Source organism: Stegodyphus dumicola, chromosome 4, assembly GCF_044657685.1.
Source record: "Stegodyphus dumicola isolate Sdum_Otavi_A_Nest chromosome 4, ASM4465768v1".
In the NCBI taxonomy this organism is placed as follows: domain Eukaryota; kingdom Metazoa; phylum Arthropoda; class Arachnida; order Araneae; family Eresidae; genus Stegodyphus; species Stegodyphus dumicola.
Genome location: NC_140771.1, coordinates 172,882,178 through 172,902,608, shown reverse-complemented (window position 1 = coordinate 172,902,608; position 20,431 = coordinate 172,882,178). Strand labels below are relative to the sequence as shown.

At 33.8% G+C, this 20,431-nt stretch overlaps 1 protein-coding gene across 1 annotated transcript; it reads left to right on the top strand.

Moving 5' to 3' along the window:
• Positions 1 to 343: 343 nt before the first annotated feature.
• LOC118199530 (aquaporin-9-like) lies at positions 344 to 19,523 on the top strand. Its single transcript, XM_035371420.2, has 8 exons — positions 344 to 499; positions 2,071 to 2,197; positions 4,342 to 4,479; positions 7,411 to 7,532; positions 8,244 to 8,461; positions 10,831 to 10,961; positions 13,462 to 13,533; positions 19,291 to 19,523. The coding sequence occupies exons 1-8, from the start codon at positions 407 to 409 to the stop codon at positions 19,374 to 19,376; spliced, it is 987 nt and encodes a 328-aa protein (XP_035227311.1). The 5' UTR covers positions 344 to 406; the 3' UTR covers positions 19,377 to 19,523.
• Positions 19,524 to 20,431: the final 908 nt, after the last annotated feature.

Below are 20,431 nucleotides of genomic sequence, written 5' to 3'. Positions count from 1 at the left end.
CACTGATATACGACTCGATAAGATCTGGAAAATATGCATATTCTAGGTCTGACATTTTTTATTTTTCATTTCATTTTTCATTTTATTTTTAATTGTAGTGTAACACTAGCATAAATCTGATAACATTTTGAAATAAATTCACGAAGTACATTATCTCGAGAACATAACTCGAGGTATTATTATCACTTTTTTTCGTTAGCAAATGGAAACGTTTTTTAATATGAAAATTATAATTCCAGATCAACAGCTCAGTTAAATAATTTTGCATATTCTTTTTTTTCTAAGACGAAGTTGTTATTGCAAAAGTTAATCGTAACCGTTGCAGATATGGTTGTTTTAAAAAGCTGAAATGTGAGTAAGATGGTCTTTGGTTTCTGATATTGCGTTAAACTGCCGTGCTCCAAAAATGGCTACTAAAGTTTCAGGTTTTTTATCAATATTCTGCAGGTCGCCTTGGAGGGAAATTTGTGCCGAGTTTTTAGGAACCTTTATCTTAGTGGTAAGGAATTTTTAATAATAATATTATGCTTTATTACAAGTATACCTTTGGCGAAGTTCAAAATCTGAATGTCCCAGATTGGAAGATTAAGTTTATCAGCTGAACTCGAAGACTAGTTTAATAAGAAAATGTGTTACTTTCTTAATATAACGGCCTCCAAAATTTAATCGCTAATCCACAGAGGTGTAATATGTAGCGAAGTATAAGAACGTGTGGTGAGATTTCGGTGAGATATCTCGGTTCATTAGTGAATGAATCTTGGGGCCGTTGTAATAAGGAAGTACCGAAAGTATTTTTTCCAACATTTTTTATTGGACCAAGTAAAATGTTTGATTAAACTAAAATGTTTTTTCATAGTTTGGGGAAAACTCCTGTTCGCGACATGAAACAAATAATTTTATTTATAATGAATCTTACTAGGATACATAATTTTCAAAATTTCATTCAATATAAATTTTTAATAATCGCGTTGCAAAAAATGTTTTTATCGAAAGGTAACTGTGTATCATTTAAGTAACAGGTGAATCAGTATGTGCTAGCCTTGCTCTTCTGGAAGCATAACTATAACAGTTTTCATAATTTAAAGTAGATTACTTAGCTCAGGTGCTGAGCATTTAAGCAAGAACAGCTAGCATAAATATATTGGCAAAAACTGTTGATGCGCTCTTATTTAAAAGTGAATGCGTCTTTAAGTATTATCTTCCTAAAGTTGCCTTCACGTAAGCCTTCTGATGACATTTGAAGCAACCTTGCGGGCGAGAGTTTTACCGATTCTCGTAACTAATTGCGTTTCTTATGTTCCTTCAGATTGCAACTTGCTTACTTATTAGGACTTCGGATCTGGATATTCTTAATACTTTTATTCAAATGTGTGAATCAGAGCACTTGAAGATATGTAAAATACTCGATAAAAGCGTAAATATATATTCTTCTCTTTTGTGTGAAGTTAACTTTTAACTTTCTAAATTGTTGAGGCACACCAGCGGCCAAACGGTGAAGTCTTTGAACACTGATAGTTTAATCCAGGGTTCAAATCCCAGCAAATGGGCTGGCTACATGGGCGTTTTTGTGGTTTTTTAGATGTGTAACGTGATACGAAAAGTCCTTTACGAAGGCATGTCTTCTGTTCGGCAGATAGCTCTTTAAAAAGTAGTAAACAAAGCCAAACCAAATATAAATTCACGATTTATATTTAGCAATAGCAAATGAATGTAAAACGCGTCCATCAACCAGGAAAATCTTTAATCTACAGAAATCGCAGTTCGCTAATATTTTGTCCTTTCATAGAATAGATTAAGGTCTTTAGTTTCATACGGGTTTGATTCCAGGCGATCGGAACGGATGCATGGTTGGTTTTCATGTATTTCTCCATGTGTAACGGGAATATAAGCCTATTTCATTCATAAAGTCCTCCACGATGGTATTCTTTTCCTTAGGCATAGCCGTCATGAGCTCTACCGTATTCTAATATTCTAACCTTTTAAGCTTCATACAAAGTATTTTGCATTGTTAGCTTTTCAAATGGTGGAAATGTTAATTTCAGTAATACTTAAATTTTTATTACCTTTCAGGTCTGTGGAAATGGAGTAATGGCTACCTTAACTCTGGCTCATTTGGGTTCTCACTCGGTTCTACTATCATCATTGGGATGGGGTCTAGCCCTAATGATTGCAGTTGCTATTTCCGGCGGCATTTCTGGTATGTAGAAAGGCTTACTGTGTATTTATTTACTAGAATAGTTATTAATCTTGATTTCAAGCAATATTATAATCTGCATGCAGATATAAGGTAACCTTCACTTTGCGTCGTAGGCTTAAACGAATGATTGCATAAACTTCAGAGTTCAACTAGCACACTAATGTTCAAGTGAATAAGTCCGCTGAACAAGAGTAGGTTGGAGTATGTTGGACATGGGTTGAAATTCAGGCAAACTGCTAGCTGCACAAGTGTTTTTGATGTGGATGCGAGACAATTTCCAAGTTCACTATGGAAACATAACCCTCCTTGGGCAAATAGCCTTAATGTTCTTTGCCATAATCAAAGTACAACGTATTCGAGTGTTGGAAATTATACGATTTCAATATGCAACTTTGAGGCCTAATTTTATTTTTTGAATTAAAAAATATATTCAAAAGGCCTTCCTTCTGTTTAAAACGACCCCATTCCAACGACGTTTTTGAAATCTATGCAAGCGTTGGAAGCGTACTAAACCAGTATTAGTGACCACTGGTTGTAACGTCCTGTTTCTTTAGGAAACGAGAACTTTTGAAATCTCGACTTATAAACAGGATTTTAAGTTTTTTTATCATTAAATGTGTTTATATTCCAGCTAATTCAAAAATTGCCGACATAGCAATCCAGTATTTGGGGAAAACTTAATACGTATGTATTAGTGCTACGGATAGTCTTAATTATAGATAAATGATTTAGCAGTGACGTTACATGTGGTTAAAATTGTTTATTCTGATTAGTCCATATTGCCAACTTTTCATTGAGCATAAAATGCTTGTAATTACAGAGATTTAAGCTTTATTTAAAATACCGAATTTCATGTCCTAAATTTTCAGGTAATTTCAATAGAATTATCTAAAATAATTAAATATTCTAAGAATGTATTGTAATGCACTCTAGCTTCTAAATCTTTCTCAGATGGATAACTTGTCTTCAAAGTTATGTCACGATGTAAACATTGGGTATAAGATTTCACGGTATCTATTAGTTGATCTCAATCGGATCTTTCGCCCTGTATATAGTATTAATATTTTTAATGCAATTCAACTTGAAATCAGATTCAGAATTATCTCTATTTAAAAAGTAAAGCCGTTTCGTATAAATCAAGCAGCAGTTGAAGCATTTCAGAGAATTTTGGTACTTCTAATTATGTTACTGAAAGCTTCAAACATCCAACCTTTGGTAATCCTTACTGAGTGTAATTGACATGGTATTCGAAGATTTAAACATGCATTTAATTATTTTTAACGCTAATTTCTCAAGCTAAAGATTAATACTGGTACTCAAACTATTTGCATTTTATATCTACATGTTACTTGCTCAGTGATTAGCAAGATGTAGAAACGTGAAAGCTTAGCAAGATTTAGAAAAGTGAGGATTTGGCCAAAACTTGACCCTTTGTGAAAGAGTACAGATTTCATGATTTTCTGCTTGCATAATTACTGTTCCCAGATTCCATTAAAGCTGTCCACTTATTGTGTGCCTAAAGCTATGTAGCTAGTTCCTTCAGTAGTGAACTGGCTAGCTACATAGCTTCCGTGCTTTTAATCAAGGACAATTTTCCTAGTTATCCCTTAAACAGATAATCGGTTTTTGCGTGTCTTGTGAAAGAATTCCAGAAAATTAAATTACACCGACAATAGAAATAGGTTCAACGGGAGTAAATATTATACCAGTTCTTAGCAAACAGCCGCATGGCTTGCCGGGGTCGGATAATGAAGTTCTTCAGTGTAGATAGGCTGTGGCTCATTTGCTCCTTATCTGTAACTATTACCTGCTTTCTAGAGATCTCTTGGTTTAACCCATGATATTTGAAAAACTAGACTACAAAGAAATATTGCATTCTTCATTTTCAATTAATAAAAGCACGCAATTCAAATCTTGCGTAATGATGTCTGTGATTTACAGCTCTTAATCCTCAGATGGCACTACCAAAGCATTGGTTTTAAATTCTAACGTGGAATAAAATGGCGGCATAAATGATTAAAAACTTTTTAATCTTGCTATCTAAAAAGGTATCGGAGTAATAGATCGCATACATCATTACAGAATCTTTACTTATGTTAAGTCGAATGCTTTAATTCTCAACTAAGCTTATTAAAATATTACAGGTGGGCACGTGAATCCTGCAGTCACCCTTGCTATGGCTACCGTCAAGAAATGCCCATGGAAACTTGTTTTGCCTTATATAACGGTCCAATATTTAGCAAGTTTCTTGGCTGCTTGTGTGGTCTACATACTGTACGCAGGTGAGTTTCTCATAAGCTTTTGATTCACAATCTATCTGGGAAATAAATTTGTAATTGTATTACTGGAAATGCTTAAGTTGGAACACACTGTTTTCCTCGTCATCTTTGAACTGGTATACTGCGGTTTCCACGAACTTGGAACATCATGCTTAATTTGAATCTTCTCTACTAGCGTAATATATTTCGGTCTTCGCTACTTTCCCCCTAAAACTACCATATTTCTTTAAACGAATTTTTGTCGCGCAATGAGATTTCAATGTTCAGAATTAATGTCAACATCCGTAATATTTGACTATGTGAAGTTGACAATGAGTTTGGATTTGTTGAGATTCAGCACCTTTATTATTACTGATGTACGTAATTTCATCGTTTGTTGTAACTACGATTTTTATTATCCTTGCTCAGACTTGAAATACTAAATTTTTCGTCATGTTCCTAAACTCTTCGAGCAATTGTTTGTTTTAGAAATGCAAGAATAGAACTGAAATTCATTAATGTTTCCAATAATTCTATTAATGGTTAATTTTCCCATAACAATACCTTAATTTCTCGATGTAGACAGAACAGGCATTGCCCTGCTGGGCGTTTTTGACGTACAATGAAGTTAGCACTATTATGCCGTTTCGCTCTTTGACAACACAATTTTAGTGTCGATAGGATTCAAACGTTTAAGCATTTTTTACCCAAAGGAGATTTATCACAAAGGATTGTTTGTCTCGAAACTGCATTCTGCGTTAAATTCCTCTCAAGTCTGAATCCTCCACACGAACATTAACACATGGAAGACCGAATTTTGAATTTGTATTACCTGTTTCCCATTTTCTAAAACGTTAATTTTTGATTAAAAACTCGACGATTTCAAATCGAGCACTGTACGGAATAAAACATTTTATCTCAAGCGCGCGAGACTGTCTGGAAATTTTGGAGAATCCTGCTCTTAAATATTTTGTGATGTTGCTCTTGAATTTAATTTTATGTGGTTTAAATGCGAAGAACATATTGAATACAGGTAAGGCACAGAACCTTACTCCTTTGGGCTTAATATAAAATCTGAAAGCTTTCTGATTTTTTGTGAAATTGAGTGTGCAGATTGTAAATTTATTCTGAAAAACTTATCTTAAATGCGCAAATTCATCATACAAGTTATTGCTTAAAATTAACCTGTGTTAATATTATCCTACATTTTCATAGTTATTCAAATATACTTGCCTAAATCGTTCTGGAGAATATTTCCTTTCTTCGCTATCCAGAAGGTAAATTTAGCTGATCAGATCTCTACTTTTAATGATGGAATATCTTTTAGAACTAGCAACTGCATTTCAGTGGCTCATGCACAGAAATTCGCAATAATTCAGTCGTTCCACGGAAGCGTGCTCTATATTAATATTTTATCGTAGTACATTTTAGCGACCGAACGTCCTTATATTCGAGAATATTCATATCCCTCTACCCCGACCAAAGCTTATTTTAGTACCAGCGAATGAATACTAATTGAAATTCTACTAATGTTAGAGCCGTAGTGACTGAAAACTCATCGAACAATACTATAAATTGCAACCAAAGTTAAAAAATGAAATGCCTTGGTAATGAAATACGTGATGGCTGAACGAGACAAGTAAATTAATGAAAGATTTAAGAAGTCTGGTTATATTCGGAATACTTTAAATTCATTACTTTTCGTACGTAAACTTCGTAGGTATAATCTGATAGGTATAAATTACAGCTGACTGAGCAATTGCAGACAGATATCTCAAATTCCGTGTAAATCTAGCTTTCTGCTGTAGGGACCAAATATTCATTTTATATTAGGAAGGAGGAAATTTTACATTGTATGTCACTTCAACCTAGATGCATACCTAAAATCCATTTTAGAAATAGCTTGGAAAAAAATTTTTGAAAGAAAATTTTCTTGGTCTAATTGTGTAACTCTTGAACACGGCTAGTTTTGTATGCGTATTAGTTAAGCCTTTCCACTTAAAATCTCTAACGTCTTGAATAATAGGAAGCGCAGTCTTATTCAATTACAGCCTGACTTATAATTTATTTATCTTAACTTTGCGAAGGAAAATTTAATCTCTTGTAGAATCTCTTGCACAAAATTAAAATTAACGAGTGCGAATCTAAGTTGTAGAACAAAGCTGACTTCAAATATGAAACGGTAATGTAATAAATCGTTGAAAGGTAAACAAAATGGACTTTAGACTCGCTTTACCTACTCGCCTCATCACAAATAAGGAAAAAAATTATGATTTTAAATGAGTAATATTGGAAGTAAACTTAATTTATCACAAATTCCAGTATTTAAAGAATATTGGCTTTTATTATAAGCTGCAATCTCTTTTTAGTATATCTTTACTTCAACTAAAATATGGTTTGCCCACATGAAACTTGTAACATACTTTGCACAGTTTATACTCTTTGTTTGGCGCGGATAACTTCGTAAAATTTCGTGTCAGAAATTGCAATAAATCAAATCTCAAACTTAATTCAAGTAGTAATTCAACTAAAAATTCATTTATGTTAAATTATATTTTAGGTACGATTTGGTAAATACGCCATATGAGAATAGTTTAAGCATTCGGCAAATCGGTGAAGAAAAATTACGATTCAAAGTTAAAATTGTTTATCTATACAAGGTGGATCCTGAATTCCTTAAAGGACACCATATCTTAATGGGGCTATATTTTGTGTATGGGGAGTAGCCCCGCCACCTGACCACAAGTGACCCTATGGCTTAATTAGACCTTCCCAGATATAGGTACAAACGCAGCATATGTATATTTTTGTAACGGATTAATCGAGCATGATCAGAGTTTTTGTAGTGTTACGAATTTAAGTACTTTCCGAAGATCTGAATTTAGATTCCAGTTGTACTCTCTAACATCTAATAAGAATTTAAATTTTTAAGTCTTATTTCGCTTTGCTCATCAGATGCCATATTTGAATTCGACGGCGGGATGAGACAACTGCCTCCATCAGTCAACTCCACAGCTCAGATATTTTCTACTTTTCCTCAAGACTTCGCCTCTATTGGTACATGTTTCTTGGATCAGGTATGTCTCGCATAATATACTCATTTACTGTAATCCTGTAGCAATGTAAAAGTTACTACCAATTTATGCTTTCAATTAATAGTTGAATAGTTTAGATAAAACTTAAAATTCTCACTTCATGCTTAGTCCAAGCACTAGAATACTAAGAGAAACTTAAAAATCATTGTATACCTTATTGTTTTCTGGAGAAATTTCCTAATTGTAGATTCATTTTTCGAAAGTAAATTAAATTAAACAGTATGTTCTCATCACACTTCTTGATGCCTATATTTTCAACCTATTTTCTGTTTTAGATAGTTTCAGATTAACGACTGAATTTCGGAAGCAATGGGTCTTGACTTACCTCAAACTTGGCGTTTTTCTCTAACTTTAGGTGTACTAATTTGTAAATTCACTGAAAACAATTTCTAAATTTGGCTTTTTAATATTATCTCAGCTGTGACTGTTGGCAATAGCTTTAAACAACTGTGCTTATTACAGATATGGAATTAAGAAAACTAATTTTGCTTTAGGCAGTTTCCTTCTGTTGAAGAAAAATTTGACTATTAAAACTTGACTTGTATTTTGCAAGTAATTTGAAGTGTAACCAAAATAGTTTTAGATTTTGATATTTAAACATCTTGTTCCACTTTGCAAATTTCATAAATTTTGTAAACGTTTTCGTAAAATGTTTGTTGTAGCTTTTTGCAAGAGTCTAACTTCATTTTCTAGGTAGTAGGAACTGCTTTGCTGCTTCTGGTGATTTCTACGGCTGCAGATACTAGAAACCTATGCATGTCTCCTCAGACTACACCCATCGTTATCGGCTTGGGACTCGTGCTCATTTGTTTAGCTTTTGGTCACAACTGTGGAGCAGCACTCAATCCAGCTAGAGATCTTAGCCCCAGACTTTTTACCATCATCGCTGGTTGGGGAGTAGAAGTTTTCAGGTACGTTTTATTAATTTAGAAAATAACCATTCCAATTTTTATAGTAGGATAAATTTGTTCTTTCAAATTCTGTCGCAAATGTTGGTTTCTCGTAAGCCATCTGAAATGATTCATGTCTTTAAAATATTCCGTATATCCAGCTTATTAGCACTTTGATAACGGAGCATGCCAATTGTACCCTACGCATAACCTGCCAGTTGATCTCCTTCATAGATCTGATACTGCCAGATCTTCCTCATAAGTTTTAGATAAATTGAAATTGATTTGAAATTCGGGATGTTTAATATTCTGTGACTTTAAGCAGTTTCAATTACTTGCAACGTCGTTATTAGACAGCTTCAATCGGCGTTTCACGTAGAAAATCGATTGTCAATTGGTGTGTTTCGTCATTGGTGTTAATATGTTAAAATCATCCGGCGTTTTGAGACTGTCTCCAAGAAGTTGGAATTTTACACCAGTTTCATTTAAGGGACGTAAATCAAATTTAATAGCAAAGACAGAGCTGATTTCTTAGCTAAAGATGCCTTAAATTTACCCATTGATATCAACATTAGCATTCCAAAGAGTTATTGGAAGTCCTTTCATTATAAAAAGCTTTTAGCTATGTGGAATGAGGAAATACATTTCATCTTGTAATGCGGAAGTCACCAAAAAGTTCCTTCCTTCTATTTACCATAGACTGAATTCCGAGTCTTTCCTCCCGTTAAATTTTAGTGTCTCAGTTTTTATCTGGTCACGGTAAATTTGCAAGTTATCTGTTTCGTTTTAATCTACGATCAAACAATTTATGTGAATGTTCAAAAAGAGTTCCTCAGGATGTGGAACATTTGATTTTCTCGTGCCCTACATTTCATGGCCCTAGATTATGCTTGCAGAACGATTTGAAAATGTTTGGAGTGACTTGGCCAGTGAACTTATCTGTTTTCGTGAAGTCCAGACTGCTGTTCTCTGCTTTTGTTCGCTTTATTTATGCATGTAATTTTTAATGTTTATTTATACATGTAACCTTTAATGTTCTAGTTAACTAACTTCTGTAAGCCCCGTGTTGTACATATGTGGTGCACGGGGAGTCTGTATGTTCTCAAAGGAAAAAAAATAGCAAAGACAATTGAATCTTATTACTAAATTAATCGAAAACGCTAGTTTTTACGCTATTAAGAAAGTTTACAAATTTTGATTTCAATAATTGAAAGTGTTTTGTGTCGGATGCATACTTGATGTATTTAAATGTAGTTAACTGAATATACACTTTAAAGTGGTAATCGGATATTGAATCTTGGATTACTTGGTAACTACATGAAAATCAAAATAAACCTTAATTATGTCTACTATGCAGTTTTTAATGTTAACCATTAAAATGTTTTGAAGAACTTGATAAACTGGTAACTTTGACATGACTTGATGGAACTTCTTCGATTTCCTTGTACGTAATACGCAAGTTTCTTTTTTAACTCTTTATCCACACGAATACGAAGCAAAATAATTCGCAGTCACTATATGTGGTTGTAATTTGAGTTCCAGTTAAAGGATTTAATAAATTTGACTCTGAGGTCGGTAGAGATGGTATGTAGTTGCAACACATGAGTTTTATATCAAAGTGTACAGGTATCATTAGGGATTAAAGAATGGAAGATTTTTAAGTTTTGTCCCAACCAGCTTATAAACTATTGATACAACATAAAATTTAATGTGAAAATTTATCAGTTTTTGATTACGAACCTTCCTGCTTTTTAACATCCTGAGTTGTTTCGTGAAGTATAGGTCAAGAACTTCTCTATGGCAAAAGTGATTTCAGTTATGCTTTCGAAAATTAGTTCTTGTTGATGCAACCAGAACTTCTTCATTTTGTAATGCATAACTGGCAACACTTGGAATCGTTTTATACCTAACGCTGCTTTCCAATCAATTCTAATTTCAAAATGAATTATGTTTATTTGGAAGTCATTGGTGTAAAATGTCCACTTATTTAGAACTTTTAAGAAACTTTTGTTGTGTGTTTTTAAATATTAGCATTACTTATGTACTGTTTACAGCAGCACTTCACCGTAGAATGCTTGCAGCCACCTGTTACCGTAGAAAAGAAGCCTTAACCGATTTTTATTGGTGTCTTGAAAAATTTATTTTGTCTTGGTGCGTTTAATGCCGAACTGGTGATATAAGCTTATTTAAATAAAATTGTATTGTATTAAAATTATGCTGAGGCCACCATAAAGGTTTCTCTTCGAATAGATGTCGATTTGAGTATAGGTGTCAGCACTTGCAACAGCGTACCGTTATGAAGGCGCCTGAAAATAGTTTTATTGGATGAAAGTATTTTTAAACTAGATTTTGCTGTTTAGTAAAGCGATATCGAAACTTGTTCTTTCTAGTTTCCGTGACTATAAATGGTTCTGGGTGCCTGTAGTTGCTCCTCATCTTGGTGGCATTATTGGAGTGTGGCTCTACCGTTTGTTTATTGAACTGTCTTTCACGAATTACAGATGTGCACTGGATCAACTAGGTAAGTTAAATATGCTGAGAGAACATGTAAAACAAATCCTTGATTTTTATGATTACTTTAGAATAGTTCATGCGAACTTTTACTAATTCAGTACTTCAAAATTAATAAAAATGCAGCATTTTTGCGAATATATTTAGTTCCCTAAAATTCTGAATGTTTAAGATGAGACTTAGCTAAAACCTTTGCACTAAATGTTGAGTGTATAGTAAAATGAAATATGTTTATTCTTATCTTGGAGGAAATTTTAATGTCACTTAAACTCTCTTCAAATAACTTGGCTTTTTCTGAGCATTAAACCAAGATTTCATGACGTCTATGTATTGCATAAAACGTGTTCAAATTGACTTTATGTAATTAATTTACTTAGATAATATGCTCATGTTTTTATTGCTTAGAAAGAATCGATGACTAAATGCTCTCCAGTTCATACTATTCATAGTCTTCATCCATTTCAAGCCATATTAGTTAGATTTTATTAAATCAACTAATGATCATTCCTGAGGGTTCGATTATAATTTTAAATTCGATTGTATTCAATTAAATACAGTAAAAACCGTAGATTTATCTAGGCTTAATGTACTGTAGATCTAATGTTGAAAAATGCAAATGGAGAAAGTGGAGGTTTCTGATTTGCAAATTGTTTCCATAAGGTTATAAAACTTCACGTTTTGCATTATATGCTAGCCAAATATAGTTGCCATTTCCCTAGATGATAAATGGACCTATCCTAAGACCACCAGTAGGTCTGATCTTGCTTTTAAAATTTTTCTAAAAATGAGAATTCTCTTTAAACGCTGATCTTGATCTTAACAGATTTACGCAAGCAATTTAAATTACTACGCCAGTCGTTTTTGTCAGAGTATGAACCGAAACTGAACAGGACTAATCTTTTTCACTGCGCATCTATTGAATCCTGTTCTTTAACTGAAATACTTTGAATCCATTTTCAGTAATAGATAATTCAGACTTTATGAAATCTGACTTTAATTCTCGGAGGTGTTGTATAAGAAATGAGGCTTATAAATTCGAAATAAAAACTTTTAACTCTGCGCAATTAATAATTTCTATTAACATCGTGCAGGAGAATAAAATTTATATTAATTTTTTGGACTAACTTTTTAACAAAATATTAATTAAGAGAAGTTTTTATTTTAGCCTAAGATTCCATTTAATTTATTAGAGTGTAACTTTTATATAAATTTCAGTTACGCAGAATATTTTATTACTACTATGCGTAAATTTAAGACACTTTTCAGTTTGTTTTAACAAGTTTTAGTTGAATAGATTATGTTATTTTAAATTCTCGAAAATATAGAAAATTATACTTAATTTCCTTTCTATGTGCTTACGTTTCTACGATATAAAAATGGGCTCTGTGTAAAGATACTGTTCACAGGTAAAACAGTTCCACATTCCACTGAAATAGGTGCTCTTTAACTTTATAATCGTAACTGAAAATACCATAGATGTAACTTTTTTCAGTGAATATCCATTATTAGAAAAATAACATATCAAGTAAAACTAAGAGAACCCACGATAATAAGCCTACGTTTTATTGTAGGGACACTTTCTATGGTTCAGACATTGTGGCTTTCTTTAGCTGCAACTCAGTCAGTCAGATTCAAATCTGTCATTTGTTTGCAGCTGAAGGCGGTAGCGTGTGAATATCGACACACTCATGCTAAGATATTTTAAAATTTGGGTCAGACATCATTGGGTTTTATTAGTCAGTTGTGCTTTGGCTTAAGTCTTATTGTCCGTGTACTAGGATGATCCAAATGGATCATGGTCAGGTAGTCCTGATAACTGGATGCTGGGGAAAGCGTTAATACTTATTTTGATTGTAACTCTCAGCAAAAACTTCAGCTTAATTTGGTATTCACGTACTAGCTCAACCACCTTAGTTTCCAGATGTAAGGATAAGCCAAACTCTGCCAACTATGCACTTTTAACAAGTGGCATCGCCATTTCGATACGCAATGTTTTTGGTATTCCAATTTACAACGCTTTACTGCTCGCTCGATTAAAATCTCTTGATAATTTGATTTTGGTAATTTGATCTGGGTTCCAATCTCGGTGAACTATTTGGATGAACGTTTTCAGAACCTTTCTTGTTTATCTCGAAATGCCAGTCAATTTATCTTTAGTCCTCATGAAGTGAACTTTACCTTATACAGATAGCCTCGTGTGCGTTGCCAGAATCAAAACCAAACTAACGCTTTAAAATAGCCGAGAAAGTTTCATCAGAGAACCCCAGTTAAATAAGCTTGTTAATATTTACGATAAACACTTATGGCATAAAATGCAATTTTTTTGCAATTAAATCTTGTAAAACGTCGCCAAGGTGGTGCTAAGACGTAAGTAACCAAACGTGGAAATGCCAGTATTAAATAAGCTATTTGAATATTTAATCACTTCTTGAGTAGAAAATTTATGAAGCGCTTAAATTTAAAATGTGAAATGCATTTTTTTCAATTTTAATATTTGAACTCTTTTGCAGAAAGTATGGAGCGTACTGCCAATAACCGAATCAGTGAGCTGCCATTTAATGGAAACATAGATCCTCCATCAGGTAACTGCAAAAACTTAACGTTATGGAAGTTGTATCGAGCATTACTTTCATTTACCATGAAATAGTAAATACTACTCTTAAATCTTGCAAAGAAAGTAAATGCCATTTTGCATAAAAGCAACCTTTGCTGTAGTTGTAAATAAATTTCAATGCTATAGTTTAGATATTTAAATTATTTTAAACTCTTACAATAGCTTACTACAGCCAACTATATCGGTTCTTTCCAAAAAAGTAATAAATTTAGTAAACCCTAGCTCGCACCTTATCTCAAGACAAATTCGTAAATTTTTGTGTATTTAGTTCCTGTTTTAAGATATGGAAAGACTTGTCAATTTGAATATGTAACGCTTTCCGTAGCTGAGCATAATGTTAATATTAACAAGCTGAAGTAACGTACTGAGCAAGAACTTCTGTCGGGGCTGATAACTGATGGGTCTTTAATGAACATATTAATTTTAAATGTGACTTATGAAGTATTCTATGCTGATGTTAAAGTATTCCTCAATACAGAGTTCTTGCTTATGAAGGGCTCCACCAGTGAGAAAGTAATTAATACAGCTGAATACTGAAATATCGACCTCGTCCGCGTTCGATCCCAGAAGAACGGGTTGACTGCGAGGTTTGTTTCCGTTTTTCCTCGAAAATGCCTCCAGGAAGGCGTTTCTCTTGGGCAGATAGCCCTCGTTTCTTTGCCATATTCAAACAAAACTTAATAATCGCACTTGGAGTAAAGCGCAATTTACTCCAAGTGCGTCTTTCGAAGTCTTTCGAAGGACTAAATGTGTAATCGAAATTTCTATCTAAGAATACAATGTATATTTTAGCTGTAGAATTTCAATGTCATTACAATATAGAACAAATTTTTTCCATTTAGTTTAATAGAACAGAATTTCGTAACTGAATTCCTAAATCTGTACTGATGTGTTGCATACAATTTAAAGCAAATTAAAAAGTCGTATGTCCTTTTACTTGCTGTGTAATTCTGAGCCTTAAAGCACAGTGAGCATAGTGCGAACAATCCAATTGAAACATGCTTACCACATGATACGTTCCCTTTAGCAAACCTGTCTGGTCATGACACTCATTTTAGCTTAAATTTATCCAGCCACCATTCATGTACTCTATCCTTGTCTAATCTTGTATATCCTAAGTCTTCCTTCTCCTGGTGTTTTAATATAAAATTGCCAAATATTAACGTAGAAGCTGTTATCATTTGCTGAAAAATAATGCTTGATCAAAATGCGTCATATTTTTTATTGAGACGGATTAAGCAAGTAAATGTAAGCTTTTAAATCATGCTTTACTGTAGAAATCTAGTAATAAATCACTTTTTCATCATAACCGATCCGGTAGAAGTTAACATATCTTCACATCTTGCTTTAAGTATAAGATCAGCATTTCATATTAAATGTCTAAAATGAAGCACGGAATAGATTTTAAGGAATATTAATTTCTTGTTAAAACTCAGTTTTAAGACCAAGGTCCCAGCAAACTGCCACTAAACACTAGTAGTTCGACCCGTCTTCAAACAAGGCGAAAGAATTGGCTGCATAGACGTTTTTCTTTAGCCAGTCCGTTCACACACTTGCGATGTAAATGAACAAAATTCATAAGGTCGTCTCAGGTAAATAGTCTTGGTATGCTTTGCTGTAATCAAATAAGTTAAAATGTTAATTTCAATGAGAGATGTTTACAGACCTCATTGATATCATAGACATAGATCAAGACATATTAATGACCATTACAGAACTGGCAAATATTAAGACAAACGACGGTTACGGAATTGCATTAATGTCTTTATAAACTTTATACTGTTATAAGCATCGGTACTTCTGCCGAGTTATGTGTAATATGTATGCAGTACATTTCATTTTATTACGAGGAATTTAAGTACTCGAATCTCATCAAACTTTTAAACTCTAATTCTAGAGTTCTAATTACTAGATGGAAAACTTTCGCGATGTTAAAATCTATAATCCTTAAACTACAATTAAGTTTACTAATGTTCAATTTGTAGTTCAGATTTTCGGACTCATAAAATGCATAATACCCAAGTTCAAAGTTCTAGTTTCTCCGAAGTTATTCAGTTTCGTTGCATTAGTTTGAAATATTGACGCATTAGTGCACTGCACGCCATTCAGCGTGTTTTGAATTCCAGATTAGCTCCACTAAAACTCATTAGCAGGTGATTAAACGGACTAATCTTCACCTGAATAAATTTGCAGGTAAACAGAAATGCAATACAGAGATTAGATAACGAGGAATTGGTATACATTTATGTATTAATGATTACATTCGTTAATAGCAACTTCCATGCAAGTTTGTTTGCTCCTTTCGGTTTCTGTTTAAATCCATAGTGCGGTGAAATCTTATAAAATCCTAAACAAATGCCACTCGAATATCTTATGTAAATGAAGCTGAATATTAATTTATGAGCGTATGAGCTTGAAGTGATTTGAACACACTTCATAGAAATATATTTTAATAAAAGCAGCTTGAAACTTCTAAACAGATACAACGTTTTCTGTTAATGAAGATTTCTTATGTTACTGGTACTCAAGTTAGATGAAGGTCATAGGCTCATACCTGAAACGCGTTCCGGCTTTTCTTCGTTTCATCTGAAACTCGGGGCCACTGAGGGCATTTTATGCCATAAACACTGATTATCTTGAAACTTTCAAAAACCGCTGAAGAATTTCTTTAAATCTCTGGCAAACTCCTCTTCCTCGAGGTGTCTCCTTTCCTAGTCACTATACTATCAAGGTTAACTAGCATGACATCGACGTCCTCGACTCGAAGCTCGGCAGGTAAGATATGTCACTATCTCGAATGTCAGAGGTTTGGTCTCGAAGGAGCATAAACTTTACTGACCTTTGGTGTTATACAATTTAAGAAGAGGAACTCCACAACAAAAATGAGCAACAGCTTTGCTAACTAAATTTAAAATTTAGCAACTTTCTCCTTCAAGTAATTTGTTAAGCGACGACGCTTGTCTATTAAATAGGCTTCGAAATTAGTTTCTCCTATCAGTGGCAACGTATTAACTTCTGAGCATTAGTCTTTCGACTTGGGTTTAAACATTGGGGAACGTGCTAACCGCATGGTTTGTCGTCTCGTGGCATAGGGAAAAACTGTTTCATATTCGATCTTAAAAATCGATTAGAGGTATTCTTTTCGTTAGGAAGATAGCCCTCGCATGGTTCGCCGTAATCTAGGTAGTCCTACCGAAATGAAGTCATTCATTTTAAATGCTAATTTTACGTGGCAATTAAAATTAGTAACTAAGCGTTTTAGAAAAGAAATCCGTTATATAGTTAACATAGCTGACCAAGAAACTACTGTGATTGACTATTTAGACTTTCCTAAAGGCTTGTCTGTTTAAGACAATCCTTCACGGCATTTTTGTTCGTATTTGTTATCGATATGCATTTTCTTCCTGCATAAATAGGTAGTCTATCTGCTTTGCAGCAATTGATAACAAAGAACGTTTTCCTAAAATTTGAAAGTTTTTCTAATAAAATTTGTTTAGTGTTAGCCTTTTTATTACGCGAAATAAGCTTTGTAATGGCCGAGCAGATAAGATCTCGGAACATTTGCAGTTTGACTCGGGACTAAATCGTGGCTATCGAGTCTACCCTGATAAATATTTCCCGTATGTGAAAATATGAGCAAAATTTCCTCCACTTTCCTTTAACAGGTAGCCTAACTGTACTTCGAATAATCCAAAATCGAATTTCTATATATAAACTACCAGCAAAAAGCGGCTAAAATCAGTCTTCCTGTAACCAGTAATCCTATAGTAGACCTTGATGAATCTCATCAGCTTTGTTATATGGATCGTCTAAACTCGCAGTAAGGATTTTGAGTCCCAGCTAACATTATCCTAGTCACTTTTTACTGGAACACATACTTTTAAGCCTTGTTTCAAAATGTTCATGGAATCTTTGTAAAGAAATTCTGGAAGTGCCAGCTTCCATGTCGAAACGCAGACTGAATAGAATATAAAACTTTTTAAATATTTTTGAGCTCACCAGCTGCCGAGCGATAAAGTTTCTGAACACTGGTAGTTCGGTTCGAGGTTCGAATCTCGCGAACGGGTTGGCTGCATGGGTGTTTTTTGTGGTTTTTCCCATTTGTAACGTGTATACGAGCTAGTTTCCCTGAGAAAGTCCTCGACGAAGGCCTCCTCATCTCATCGGAAGAACCCCCCCCCATCAACCTCATAAGTTTTTTAAGAAATCCCTTTTTACCATGATTTGTAGTCATTTCCCTTTTATCCTGATCTACCTGTTTCTAGAGTGCCTGGATCTTTCAAAGTCATTTCTCCATGCCTTCATGAGCATCTCGGGTCCATTTCATCAATTCACTTGATACAGTGGGTTTTGCGTCTTGAATTTTATTTACCATTTGTCTGGCGCATAACCCTCGAGGTTTTGTGCCATTAAAAAAACCAACCACGAAGGCATCCCTCCCCTTAGGCAGATAGCCCTCGAAAGCTATGCTGTAATTAAATAACCTAACCTAAATATTTTTGACATGGATTTCACGTTGAATTCTAAAATTTAGTTTTGAACATACTTTTATTTTAAGAATTCATGCATTGATATGTCGTACATTTAACAGTCAAGGCGTTTAAATTCACTATTTAGCACGGTTTTATTAAAGAAATATAAATTAAAATAACTATGAAATTTTTAACAAATTGGTTTGCTTAGCTCATAGAAAACAAATCAGAGTTAAGACTTTACAAACATTTAAACCGAACTGTTGAAGAAAAAAAAACTTAAGACTCATTTTTAAAATTTAAATGTCTTCAGGTTTACCTATTAGGCAATACTATAACGAGTATATTCTGAAGAAAGTTCAAGCACAAAGCAAGTATAAAACTCTTTTTAGATTTCTTTTACCTCAAAGTATAGGTAGAATCCTGTCTCGCCAATATATCGTTTGGCGCTCGTTTTTGACGTTGCCAAGTTTCACTATACAGAAGTGACTATTTTAACAATCTATAGTTATATACCTATAACCACATACACTGCATACAAAATCGAAAGTTAAAGAAAACACATTACATTCTGCCTTCGACATTCATTCCTTGCATGACTAGACTAGGAAGTTCATATAGCTTTATTCTTTCTTAAAACTTTTAGAATAGTTTTTGGTTAAGGTTTCCTAGATCTCTTCCCTTGCATCTGAAATAAGGACTATTAAATAGGGAAGATAAAATTATCTGTGCCTGATTTGGGATTATTGTAAATAAACTTCTCTGAAACTACTTTATGAAGATGTAACGCCGCTTATTGGAATAACAGAAACCGTTAGGAGCAAAATAAGAACTTTTGAAGTGTTCCACATAAATTTGGGAACCGACAAGCCCACGAAATTCTTGAAAGAGGGGTGACTTTTTCAAAAATTATACATATTTCCGTTATTTTCATCTGATTTCTTGTATATTTCAAATGCTTTCGTTACTCTTCCTTCCCGCCCCTTTCAGTTTTCAGATAGGTGGCAAATGTTCATTGGATTAAAGCAAGCGATTAACTACACAGAAAATTCTGTTTTTAAAGACTATATGAGAAATTTCGTATACGGTAATGAATACTGTTATTTGGTAAATTTGCTGCAATCTGTTTAGAGTTAAGACATTATGTATGTCAAGTTCTGTTTTTAATCCAGGTTTAAAGTGTGGTAGATGCTGATGCTTGTATTCTGATAAAACTGTCAAAGCACTAAATATAAAAATTTTTGTATTAACAGGTTGCAGTGAGAAGAGCTCTTCAGGTGAAGATAAATCTCAGTATGCTAGTGTACCAACAACTACAACAGATACCAGCTCAAGATAGCCAATGTTTAAAGGTTTTTCAAAAGCAGCATGAAATGTTTGCTCTTTGGTGTTTTATGCAATTTTGTTTTAGTTTATTTGAGGTTAATATATTTTTAAAGCTTTAATTGTGATTTAACTATTGTAATAAAATTCTTAATACCTTTGTTGTCTAAGACTATTTTTCTTAATTTTTTTCCTGACATGCACAAACTTGAGTACAAGACGTTCACATAAAATATTTTCAAAAACAACGCTTCCTGTTCAAATTGCAAAAATAAGGATATTCTCTAAATTCTTACAAGGAAATTTAATGCTCTCGCTTTGGATAATCCTATCTAAGCAATTGTAGTACAGTTGAGCATTCGAACACTGACTACTGTCTGTAGTATTTACATCCCGCCTAATGAGAACATTAAGAGATTTAGAGGATCTAATTGCCCAACTACCAGCTTCGTTTATTCTAGTCGGTGATTTCAATGGATACAATCCTTTGTGGGGTAGTAAAGATACAAACCCACGAGGGAAGCAAATTGAACAGCTACTCCACGACCACTGTCTCTGTATCCTTAACAACGCAGAAAGCACTTATTTTCATTAGCCAACAAGGACTTTCCATTCCATTGACTTTGCTATTGTTTCTCCACAGCTTTTGCCTTTTTGTTTCTTTAATGTCGAGAATTATCTATATAATAGCGATCATTTTCCTATTATAAGCGTTACAGGAAACAAGTGTTTTTATACCGAGAACACCACGCTTTTTGTTGGATAAAGCCGACTGGGACTCTTTCATACATTATGCTCTTTTCACTGAAGAAATGGTAAAAAATGTGCACATTGATCAGGCTGTGAAGATCATTACAGATAAAATTATTCAAGCAGCTGATATATGTATACCAAAAACGTCGGTAAAACAGCCAAAATACCCAAAGCCCTGGTGCAATCCTGAATGCCAGGATGCCATCGGAAAACAAAGGAAAGCTTGGAGCATTTTTCGGCGATATCCTTCAGAATCAAATCTCGTAATATTCAAAAGGGCTAAATCAAAAGCTCGGCAGGTGCGAAGGAAAAGTCGGA

Bases quoted from the DNA above. Each gene is read 5' to 3' on its own strand.
- LOC118199530 (XM_035371420.2), top strand. From the start codon at position 407: ATGGCTACTAAAGTTTCAGGTTTTTTATCAATATTCTGCAGGTCGCCT. The intron at 4,480-7,410 runs GTGAGTTTCTCA...TTTGCTCATCAG, and splicing joins GGTCTACATACTGTACGCAG to ATGCCATATTTGAATTCGAC. The intron at 13,534-19,290 runs GTAACTGCAAAA...TTGTATTAACAG, and splicing joins AAACATAGATCCTCCATCAG to GTTGCAGTGAGAAGAGCTCT.